Below are 12,125 nucleotides of genomic sequence, written 5' to 3'. Positions count from 1 at the left end.
TCAAATCCAAAGATCTTGTGAAGCTACGGCCTCTAGGACAATAGTCGGTTTTCCGTGGCCACGGGCGTACTGTCCTTTCCAAGCGGTTGGACAATTTTTCCACTCCCAGTGCATACAGTCAATGCTCCCGACCATCGCAGGAAACCCTCGCTTCTCTCCCATATCGAGTAGTCGTTGAAGATCCTCTGCTGTGGGTCGTCGCAGATACTCATCTCCGAATAACTGTATTATCCCATCAGTGAAATGATGTAAACAAGAAAGTGCAGTGCTCTCACCAAGTCGGAGATATTCGTCAATCGTGTCAGCCGAATTTCCATAAGCAAGTAGACGAATTGCTGCCGTACATTTTTGTAGTGCAGTAAGACCCCACCTACCCGTTGCATCTTTTCTTTGCTGAAAGAATGGAAAGAATTGTTCAAGGCCATCGACAATACGTATGAATAATCCCTTATTCATGCGGAATCGGCGTCTAAAAGTTTGTATCGGATATATCGAATGGTCGTCGTTGAAGTAGTCATTGCTTAGCTGGTGCTGTCCTCCTTCGCGGTGTCGTTCAGTATAACTACGGGTCCTTTGCGGTATGGGTTCGGCCTCCACTATATCGTCGTAAATTTTGTCAATGAAATCTTCGATAATATCATCCAATCTCTCCTCGATTTCATCATTTTCATCAGACGAAGATGACGACATTGCTTATCCTGCTGGATAAATAATAATTTGCTTAGAAGGTTTCTTATATTTTTTTTTCTTATAAGTTAAAAATATTTAGATTTCTTCTACTTTTGAATCTTTTCTATTTTTTTTCCTTCTACTTTTAAATATTTAGATTTGTTCTACTTTTAAATCTCTTCTATTTTTTTCCTTATAAGTTAAAAATATACAAATTTCCTCTAAGTTTGAAAAATCTCTTCTATTTAGTGAATCTGATATATTTTTTTTTATCTATTCAATTGGAGTTTGTTATAACTTTAAAAAAACCAGCGTTTACTAGCAACTTTTAAAACTAAATTTTACTAAATGGTTATGATGAAACAAAAACAAGAAGCAAGTAGCGAAACCTGATTATTATTACAATGGTTATGGTAATAACTTTCAAAAACAAGAAAAAAAAAAAAACAAGAAGCGAAACCTGATTATGGTTATGGTACGAGAAGCATGTTGATGAGATAGATACAAAGGATTGAGAGAAGCAAGTAGCAGACAAATATTACAATGGTTTTCGTTCCAAAATATTACAAAGGTTTTGATGATAAGGTTTTTGATGTTGAGGAGAAAGAGATACATATCCGAGTACTTATACTACAAGAAGGGAAAACCCGTGACTTATGAGCAGGAGCTACATGCCAAAATGCTCTCAGTACTCTAAATCCACCCGTGACAACTCCACATTAGCTAAGGAACAAAAGAACTCCTATCCTCCCGTGACTACCTGCAACAACACGTTTAAAAAATGGTTAGTTTAGCTGTAACAACTAAGCAAGTACACACATCACACAACAAGTACTAACTTTTCCTGCAAGTGACCTCAAACAACACACAGTACACATCATAACATTTCAGACATAAGCTTCATTTTTAGTGTTGTTTCGATCTCAGACAATGGCTCTTTCTTGGCCAGCAAGCGATCAAGGAGTTTATTTCTAGACAGTTTTTCCTTAAGTTCCAAAACGCCTTGTAGCTTAGACAACTCCTCATCTCGACCACTCTTCTTCTTCTTACTGGCACCTTTCGCAGCCTTTACCCCGACTGGTCTATCCTCATCTTCTCCAACAACATTTTCTTCTGGTCCGTCAAGATCCACCACTGGCCTCCGCTTTTCCTTTCCACCATCCTTAGCCATATAAGTGGAGGCCCATTTCTGCTCATGCCTGAGCTCTCTCCAGCAGTGATCGAGTGTGAACTTGGTATCGTACTTGGTGAAGAATATATCGTAAGCAGCTTTGATCACATCATCATCATTTTGGCCGCTTCTCTGCTCCCTCAGCGCCTGGTTGTAGCAACCAGTGAATCTGAATACTTCATGATTGATCCTAGACCACCTCTGCTTACAAGAAGTAACCTCTCGCGGTACTCCCCCAACGAGCTGAGGGCTGGTGTTGTAGTAGTCTACAATACGCTTCCAGAAAGCAACAGCTCTCTGCTCGTTGCCTACGAGAGGGTCCTTACTGGTGTTAAGCCAAGCACCAATAAGGATCCTATCCTCTTTGGGTGAATATTTCCTTCTATCTGCAAAGGTCTTAACAGACTCCTCAGGGACTTGCCTACGAGACTGACTAGGGACTTGCCTACGAGACTGACCAGGGACTTGACTAGGACACTCAGGTGGGATTTCGCTAGGAGAATCATCAGGAGCTTGAGACCCGAGCCAAAAAGGCTCGGGTGATTCAAGATCTACTGGCATTTGACTGTACAGCAGGTGTCTATAACCCGACATGGCTGTAAAAATGCTCTGTGTTACTCAAGTAGTTACACAGAGCCTTAAGTAATACATGTTCCAATTTATTATACAATAAAAGCCTATCAAATCTGAGCAGTTAGGAAGATAGGAAGCAAACTAAAAGCAATTTAACCAAATACCATTCAAAATCAGTGGCAAAAATCAGTAGCAAAATTAAATCCTATGTATTATAACAGCTATTTAACCAAACACCATTCAATTAATCTACAGAAATTTAAACGTAGAACCTTTAAAACCAATCAAATCACACGGGTTGGGAAGATATAAAGCAAATCAGTAGCATTTATTAATACAGTCCTAGTTTTTTATCTACCTACAAAAACCATTCAATTAATCTACAATACTATTTGATTTTTTTTTTACGGAATATACATTGTCAAGTGATAGAAAAGAAAAGCAGAGTACCTTTACTTTTTTGGCCATTGGACAGGTGATAGAACACTCCCCCATTGAAGCCTTTGAAGCTACTCCTGCAAACAAGTAACATTAGGCAGTCAAATGTTTTAATACAAACGCATAAACTGAAAATGAAATCCAAATAAGTCGAGAACTTACCATGTAGAACCAAGATTATCAAACCTATGACCACTAGCAGGCACACCATTAGCTTAACTCGTGTGGTATCCTTTCCTGCGTCGTACACAGTCTTCTCTAGCAGCAGCAGCTTCTTGTCTCTCTCTGCAACTGCTTCCTTAAGCCGTCTTATCTCCGTCTGAAAGTCCCTCATCTCCTCCATGACCGCGTCATCCCACCACTTCCAGATGTGAGTGGCTCCATCAACGACATTGTTGCAGGTGAAATACCTACGGCCTGGATCTTTTTCCGTGTAGGCTGTAGCAACAACCGGCTCACTCCCACAGTAGCAGATCGTCGGGATGCCATCATCCCCCTCAGGTTGAGGTTGGTTCTGAAACGGCTCTCCATTATCGAAGCTACTCTGAGCTTCATCGGCGTACAACTGAGCTTCAGCGTCGAGAAGTGAGGTGATGTCGATGGACGCTGATGATGAGGACGGCTGGCTATAGCTATACCTTCCCATTTTCCTTAACCTGCAAAGAAAGAGACAAGCAAAAAGCAAAGATTAGCATTGATTTTGAAAAACAATAAGAAAGACGAACATATCAACACTAAATAGAGTCGCAACCCTAAATCGAATGGAAAAAATGCACAATTTTCAAATCCCTAAATCGATCGAGACCCAAAAGGGTTTTCAAATCCCTAAATCGATCGAGACCCAAAAGGGTTTTCAAATCCCTAAATCGATCGAGATCCAAAAGGGTTTTCAAATCCCTAAATCGATCGAGACCCAAAAGGGTCTTCAAATCCCTAAATCGATCGAAAACTAATCGAAACCCGATTTAAACGGAAAATAATCGATTGAAACAAAACAAAATCGATTGAAACGAAAGCAAATCGATTGAAAATAAAAAATTCCCAAATCGCAGATTTTTTTCGAACCCTAATTTTGATACGAAACGATTCCAACTCTATTGAATATAAATGGAAACAATCTAGTTCGATTAATATAGAAAAAAACGCTTCTACTTACCTTGACGATCAGACGGAGTTGAATCGCGAAGGTGGGATCCGACAATCGCCCTAGAGAGTTGAGAGGTTTTTTTTTTCTTTGCTTTCGTCGAAATGACGATTTTTTTCTCGCCAATACCAAACACAATCGCGCCTCCGTCCAATCTCTTTCCGCCACGTCACCCACGGACCGGGTCCGTCAAGATGCAATTTACGGATCAATCCGTCAAATGGGCTGGGTTTATATTAATTAAAAAATCCAAAAAGTGCAACGGACCGGGCTTACGGATTCGTTGTCATGCCCCGTTGCAACTGCTCTAAAGCATTCAAATCGATTGAATCACCTCTCAATTTTTGTTGACTTTCTAAGCGCATTGGGTTTATCTTTATTTTATTTTCCAGTACTGCATTTAAGTATTCGCAAACGAAGTTGGAACGTTAGAGTAGTGAGACTATTTGTAGTTTTTGTGTGTATAGTATACGTGGAGTTGATGTGTTACTACGAAATGTTCCTATTGGCTTTTAAGTTTTTTTATTTATTGACATGTCACCTCTTTAGAGATTTTAAAAGCTGGGCTGAGAGAGCCTTGTGTTATTATTGTGTTGATTTTTTTATTTTAATACCGTATGGAATGGTGTGGAATTGGAGATGGTACACTATAGTTTTGTTTATATTATACACATGAAAACAATAAAATTGTCGTTTTTTGTTTCTCCAAAAGAAAAATCAATTGGAATGTGTTCGTACGTAACGTATGTGGCCGGTGATAAATCTCTACTATATGTGGATGGTCTTAGTGCCGCGTAACTCGAGAACATTACAGAACATTCTATACGTCAAAATCAGGTTATGATAACACTCTGCTACATACTATTAATCTATCAAAATATCTTAAATTATATTTATTTGGATTAGTAAGTTTTCCAATTGTAAAATCATCAACGAGTATAATCACACGACACACCATTATTCAAGATTAAATAAACTGAACCAAATAGTATTAGATTAGAACTAGACGAGTCATTAGCTTTAAATATTTTCATTGACAATTAGATATATGTCATAGTTGACGAATAAATTCTATAAAAAAAACAATGAGAGAAATGTCGTGTTTTAATGACTTTTCTTCTAGAAACGTCATTCTGAAAGAAGAAAAAATCGATTGTCATTTTCATAACCATCTTCTCCGAAGTTTCCCGCTTCAATCGTTTCCGTCTACAAGTACACCTTCCCCGTCCGTGTGTGTGTATGAAGAGTCTATAGAGCTTGAAACTTTATTCAGAAACAGAGTACCCATATTTTCACCAACCCTAACCAAAAGGTCTAAAACTATCAGAAACAGAAACACCGAGAGATATGGATTGTTCATTCATAAGCATAAACGATCTCCAAAGAATGTTCCACAAGCTCGACAAGAACCAAGACGGTCTCGTGACCCTCGACGAGCTTCATTGGATACTAGAGAGACTCGGTTGGTCCGAACACACTCCCGAAGAACTCGAACTGTTCGTTGGAAAACAGAGTCTCGACTTAGACGAGTTCCTTCGGTTCTACGACGACGCCGTTTCAGATAGGAAGGAAACAAAGAACGATAGTGTTGTTGATAATGATGATGCGATTGTGGGGGCGTTTAATGTGTTTGACGTGAACGGAGATGGTTATATTTCGTCGGAGGAGCTTCGAACGGTGTTGGAACGGATCGGATTCGAGGAGGAGACAAAGAGTTGGGATTGTGGGAGGATGATTCGAGCCCATGACAAGAATCTTGATGGTGTTATTGATTTTGAAGAGTTCAAGAACATGATGTTGCATGTCCAGTGATGCTTGCATATGTGTATATTGTCCGGTGACATGTTTTATGTGCTATGTGTAAACTCCTTAAAGTAAGTATATATGCTTATGTGTTATGTGTTAGTGTGAAAACATATACATCTCTGTTACTTTTTTGCATAATCATATGTTAAGTATAGCCTGCATGGTTGTGATTAAGTTGTAAGCAAGACTTGCGAATGTGCTGTAACATTCTATCCGGGGTTCGAGCCTTCATTAAAACAGAAGCATAGCCATGTAGAAAGTTTGACTTTGTCTTTGACTTATAGAGTTCGGTAATAGATGATCCGGTTATCTTATGACATTAGTTGGAAAACACTCTAAATTTGGGTCATGCAATATAGTAGTTAACCTATTCTATAGCACTAGATACGTTTTTCGGAACTAATTAGATCAACCAATAAGGTATACAAAAAAATGTAAAGTATACCTTTCACAATTGTTAAAGAGGCAAGGACTTGGCATATCAACCGAACAAGTATGTATGGACTTGTCGTATAACATAATTTGAACAGCTGTTTCATTTGATTGTATTGGAATTTTTTTATAGCGTGATTAACCCCGGTTTTTTAGCGGAGGCTATTAACTCATGATTTGACATTTTTTTTACACATTTCGGCTAAGAGACGGTTCTTAGAGCATGTCCAATGGTTAGAGCCCATGATGGATTCTAATGATTAGTTTAATAGTTAATTTAGTAGTTTGTGAAGTTTAGAACCCTTGCTTATGTAATTAAATTTGACATGGTGCAATGGAAGAACATTAAAGAGGTTCTTAAAAATTAAACTTTTTTTTAATTTTATTTTAGAAGTTGAATAATCGGATTTCATAAAATTTAAACAAATATGATATAAAAACCATCAATCTGTACATTATCACCGTAATCCTGAACATGAATCAATGTTGTTCCAAGCCAATACATTGTTAAGTAGGGACAAAGTATGAGTCTAAAACTAGTCAAAGTCTTCAGCTTTACATACCTCAATGTTCTCAAGAAGGTCGTTAGTGAAGTTGGCTAACCTGTGAAACTCTTCCTCATGCAAGACCAAACTGTTTTTCTTTTACATTTTTATGAAACTCACGAACCCGAAACAGTAAAGAGATTTATGGGAAAGAGATTAGGAAGTAAATTACCTGTAATCGATAGGAGCAGGACCATGAGAAAAGAAGGAGAACAAACTGAATATGTGGGACTAGACTAGAACCAAGGAGAACAAACTGTCCACCTAACTCTAACGTTATGTATATAGCATGTCTGATTAGATGAACTCCTTTCTGTGGCACTAATCTTGTTATGCAACCAACCAAAGGCTTGGTTCGAGAAAGCGAGCGCTTTTAGCGCCAAGGCGCTAAGCGCCACAAAGCGAGGACCTCATCGCTTAGGGACCTCATTGCCAGGCGAGGTACATAAATCCTTCGCTTTCCCTCGCTTTTCATCGCTTTTGAGATTTTTCTAAAGTGCTAAACACAGCGATTTATTGTACCTGTAAAAAAAAGGTAGATTTTATTCAAATTTGTGAACTTAACAAAACTGTTTAAGAAGAATATTTAGTATATCTAAAAGTATATACTCTTTTCACGTATTAAGCGTGTAGAGGAGAGTTTCCACAACCCCACTAACCTAGGATACAATCCCACTAACCCTACTTCTTCTCCTATATAATAACCCTCCTAACCTTAAGTTAAAATCATTAGCTTCTCTTCTCTTAAACACGCGGCAGTATCTTATTATTTGCAAGGTTTTAGCTCATTAGTAACCACAGTAGCTTCTTTTCATTCCTTGTTTGTATTATAATTTATTCTTCTTAAATCAGTAGTTTTTTTTTAACATATAATTATATGATTGTGTCTTGTTAATCATAGCGTATTTTTAGTTCTTAAATCAGTAGCTTTTTCTTAAATATAAGTATATGATCGTGTCTTGTTTATCATAGCGTCTTCTTGTTAAGTCAGTTTCTTTAATGCAAGTTTATGATCGTTTTGTTTATATTCAATAGCTTCTTCTCATTTATGTTTGTTTATGTTGTAGTGATCATGTCTAGCGCTGGAGCTGGAACATCTCGAGGAGGGTCTCAAGGAGGAGGGTCTCAAGGAGGAGGTTCTCAAGGAGGAGGACAAGCGGATCCGGGAAGAAAGTATGGAATCATGGTTAACAACAACATCAACCACTGGAAGTGTATCTTCTGCAACAAGGTGTTAACTGCTGGAGTTTCATGGTTGAAACAACACCTTGTTAGCGGGCACAAGAATGCAAAGAAGTGTCCTGTCTGTCCAGAACATGTCAGAGCTGAGCTGGGGAACTACATGGCCGTAAGAGCTGCATAAAGAGATGCTCAGTCAATGAGGTACGAAGCTGCGGTGAATGAAGATGATGTCGAAGACGTGGATGGTGATCAGCCAGTACGAAAGGCTGCCAAGAGGAAGAACCGTGCTCCTTTGGACAAGTTCGTGATGTCATTGCCTCCAGACATCCTGAAAGGAAGAAAGGATATGAAAGCGGTGTTTGGAGCTTGTGACAAGGAGTTAAGAGACAAAGTGTGTGGAGGAATAGCAAGGTGGTTTTACTATGCTGGGATTGCTTTCAATGCTGCCTTACATGACAGTTTCAAGGAGATGACAGAGCTGATTGGGCAGTATGGGATGGGGTTAAAGCCTCCTTCGATGTATGAGCTCCGGTTCTCTCTGCTTCAAAAGGAAGTAGCCAATGTTCAAGCTGAGCTGGTTCCTAACAGAGAGGAGTGGGCAGTGAAAGGATGCTCGATCATGTCTGATGGATGGCGCGATTTGATGGTGCAAAAAGACATAGTGAAATTTCTGGTTAACTCACCAAAAGGCTCTGTGTTCATCAGGTCAAAAGAAGCTTATGAAGTCGTCAAAGATGCTACACTGCTGTTCAAGCTACTTGATGATATGGTTGAAGACGTTGGAGAGAAGAATGTGGTTCAGGTTGTTACTGATAATGCCTCCAACTACGTGAAGGCTGGGAGACTTTTGGAAGCAAAACGTCCACATCTCTTTTGGACTCCTTGTGCTGCACACTGCCTTGAGTTGATGCTGGAGGATATTGGCAAGATAGAGGCAGTGAAGAGTGCGATGAAGAAGTGCATGTTCATCAATGCTTACATCTATTGTCGTGTCCCACTTGTGAACATGATGAGGAGGTTTACAAAGCAAAGGAACTTGCATAGGCCGGCTGTAACAAGATTCGTAAGATCTTTCATCACCATGTCTCAGTATCATCTTCAGCAAGCTAATTTGAAGAAGATGGTGACCTCGGAGTAATGGAACCAATCGAAATGGCCTAAGGAAGCAGGAGCAAGGAAGCTGAAGCAGTATATTCTTCAAGAGAGCTTCTGGAGGAACATTGCTTATGCGTTGAAGATAAGCTGTCCGTTGGTGAAGGTGCTCCGGATGGTTGATGGTGAGAAGAAATCACCGATGGGGTACATCTACACTGCTATGAATAGGGCGAAAGAAGCTATTGCTAAGAGCTTCAAAGGGAAGAAGGAGAAGTATGAGAAGGTGTTTGAGATGATAGACAAGCGATGGGACTGTCAGCTTCATCAACCACTTCACGCTGCAGGTTACTTCCTCAATCCAGCTATTCATTATGCACATCCTGTTGATGTTTGTTGTGAGGAAGTGGAAACTGGACTGTACCAATGCATCACAAGGTTGGTTCGAGATAGTGTGATTTAAGACCGAATCATGGTAGAGCTTGAAGTGTTTAAGAATGCTAGTGGACTCTCCGGTCTTCCCATGGCCATTAGGAAGAGAGAGATGAAGTCGCCAGGTAAGAATTCTCTGTTTTCTGCTATCCATATTTTATTTTGAGCTTGAAGCGTTTAAGAATGGCCGTGTATTTTTTTTTGTGTGTTACTAGCTGAGTGGTGGTCAAGCTACGGGAGTTCAGCTCCTAATCTCAGAGATTTTGCTGTTAAGGTCCTAAGCCTAACGTGTAGTGAAACAGGCTGTGAAAGAAACTGGGGAGTCTTTCAGCATGTAAGTCTTTTAGAATCTCTAGATTTACATGAACTGAATACTATATTCATATGTATGTTTGACTTAGTTTGATCATATGCAGCTTCATACCAAGAGAAGGAACATATTAACTCAAAGCCGATTGAATGACATGGTGTTTGTCAAGTACAATCGTGCTTTGCAGCGGAGAATGAAGAGAAACGATGCAAAGGATCCAATTATATTGGATGAAATAGATGATAGCAACGAATGGTTGATGGGAAATATGGATGGGAACTCCTCCAACGATGAAGATGATGATTTCGTCCATGATGATGAGGACCTGACTTGGAGTGTGGTGAGTGAAGCAGTAGGAGCTGAAGAACCAAACTACACTACTAGAGGAGCAAAGACTCCTACTTCAGCTAAGAACGACAAAGGAAAAGGAATAGCAAGCTCTTCAACTCAGAAGAAACGCTATGGTCCATCACCTTCTCATTTGGAGTTGGTTGATGAAGAGAATGACATTGAAGGCAAGGAAGGTGTTGGCTACGATAGGGATTTGGAGTATGAGGATTCTGAATCGGAGTAGAGCTTTGTCTACTGCTGTTTTCATTTCCTTTTGAATTTGTTTTTTTTTTAATTTGGTGTTTGCATTTGGTATTTTCAGTTGTGTTTTGCTATAAGAACCTTTGAATTTTATTATATGGATTTGGTTTTTTCAGTTGTGCTGCATGATATACATATAGATGGTCTAGAGCTTACCTTTTTGTTGCAGGATACACGAAGTGCTCGCTTTGTGGCGCCATGGCGCTAGGCGCTAAGCGCCAGTGTCGTCGCTTCTTCTCGCCACACGCCTTTTTGAACCAAGACCAAAGGCCGTCTGGCTCTGCTGAAGAAAGTCCAAGCTACTTTCTAAGTGCGTATTTGTTTTCTTCTTTCCCTTGTAGATCCTTAGCGTTGAACTGAGCCTTAAGGAAAGGGTCCGTTGCGCGGGGTTCCACGAATCTGTGTCAATGCCGTTAAGGATCCCAATGAACTTCTTGGAGTTTGCATTGAGTGTTGAATGGAGTCCCTTTCCTCCCTAACAATACAAATAAACCGATTAAAAAATACAAAGCTTTGTATGATTAACCAAAAAGAGATTCTTGTACCTCATATGTTCGAACTTCTTGTGCGTAAGTGGGGGACACAGTTGTCACATTGTTTGAGAAAATGATAGCACCCTGAAACAAAGAGATAAGAGGTGAGTAACAGGAACATCTTAACAAGATTCGTTTATGTTAAGACTTGTAATCCATTTACCTTAACATGATTGACTCTATTTCCAGATGAGTGATCATTGTCCATTGGAGGCTCCTTATTATCAAACGGTGGAAACCATATCCGTTTGAAGTGACGAGGATCCCTCTATCTCTCCGCATCATAATCCACATAACTAATATCAGAACTAACATCTAATGCAAAATTGCTGAAACAGACAAAATTAAGAGGGAAGAAAAATCAGACCTTTGAGAACATAAAGGAGAAAGATTGGGAGAATCCAAAGAGCGAGCAACGAGCTAGACAAGACAAAAAACTTGTAGATAATATCAAAAGATTCTGAAACCGAAAACTCCCACTACAAGAAAACAGCGATATTCTGACGGACATTCCGACGGAAAATGAAATCCTCGGAATATACCGAGGAATTTCCGAGGAAATTCCGAGGAAACACAAAATTGGGTTTCCTCGGAATATACCGACGAAATTCCGAGGAAACTACAGTCCGTCGGAATATTCCGAGGAAATTCCGAGGAAAACTGTGTTCCTCGGAAAAAACCGATGAATTCCGAGGAAATATTATAGCCGTTGGGGGATTTTACAAAATTCCGAGGAAATTCCGACGAACTAGTTTTGTCCGTCGGAATTCCGTCGGAATTTCCTCGGTATGTCGGCAGGATTTAAACTATAAATACAAGCACTCCTCTTCCTCTTCATTCACTTCATATCTTCATCCTCCCTCTTACTCTATTTACACACGAATTTGATTCATAAAAAATATGTCTTCTTCAAATTATTTTCGTTCTTGGATCGATCGACCTCATTTGGATCCGAACACGAGATTGCTTACGGAAGAATACCAACGAGGTATAACTGAATTCATGGGGTTAGTTCACCGACAACCGGAAGCAAAAACAGGTATGTTAAGATGTCCTTGCTCTAATTGTAAAAATAGAAAGGTTATTAAAGAGTGGGATGTTTGGACTCATCTATATTTGAGTGGGTTTACACGAAGTTACAAAATTTGGTATCATCATGGGGAAACTGATTATGAACATGGTAGTACTAGTGAACCTCAGCCAGCGG

General features: G+C 39.5%; 4 protein-coding genes across 5 annotated transcripts; 1 reads left to right on the top strand and 3 right to left on the bottom strand.

The window, feature by feature from the left end:
• Positions 1–690, bottom strand: LOC106408533. Its single transcript, XM_048757235.1, has one exon. It carries the CDS (start codon positions 688–690, stop codon positions 1–3), a length of 690 nt encoding a protein of 229 aa, XP_048613192.1.
• An 856-nt stretch (positions 691–1,546) lies between these two features.
• On the bottom strand, positions 1,547–2,434 carry LOC106408532 (glutathione S-transferase T3-like). The gene has a single exon (XM_013849284.2). It carries the CDS (start codon positions 2,432–2,434, stop codon positions 1,547–1,549), a length of 888 nt encoding a protein of 295 aa, XP_013704738.2.
• A 2,673-nt stretch (positions 2,435–5,107) lies between these two features.
• On the top strand, positions 5,108–5,975 carry LOC106397119 (probable calcium-binding protein CML44). The gene has a single exon (XM_013837677.3). It carries the CDS (start codon positions 5,343–5,345, stop codon positions 5,805–5,807), a length of 465 nt encoding a protein of 154 aa, XP_013693131.1. The 5' UTR covers positions 5,108–5,342; the 3' UTR covers positions 5,808–5,975.
• Positions 5,976–6,645: 670 nt separating this feature from the next.
• Positions 6,646–11,488, bottom strand: LOC106399719 (probable starch synthase 4, chloroplastic/amyloplastic). 2 transcript variants are annotated; one of them, XR_007323445.1, is made up of 5 exons: positions 11,082–11,488; positions 10,931–11,002; positions 10,542–10,860; positions 6,951–7,300; positions 6,646–6,866 (listed from the first exon to the last, which is right to left on the bottom strand). XR_007323445.1 is itself a non-coding variant. In XM_022703134.2 (4 exons), the coding sequence occupies exons 1-3, from the start codon at positions 11,124–11,126 to the stop codon at positions 10,597–10,599; spliced, it is 381 nt and encodes a 126-aa protein (XP_022558855.1). In that variant the 5' UTR covers positions 11,127–11,485; the 3' UTR covers positions 6,646–7,300; positions 10,542–10,596. The 2 variants fall into 2 exon arrangements, 1 of the variants encoding a protein (XP_022558855.1); XM_022703134.2 differs by having other exon boundaries at positions 6,646–7,300; positions 11,082–11,485.
• Between the last annotated feature and the right edge of the window lie 637 nt (positions 11,489–12,125).

This window comes from Brassica napus, chromosome C5 (assembly GCF_020379485.1).
Source record: "Brassica napus cultivar Da-Ae chromosome C5, Da-Ae, whole genome shotgun sequence".
NCBI lineage: Eukaryota > Viridiplantae > Streptophyta > Magnoliopsida > Brassicales > Brassicaceae > Brassica > Brassica napus.
This window is presented reverse-complemented; position numbering and strand designations above follow the sequence as displayed.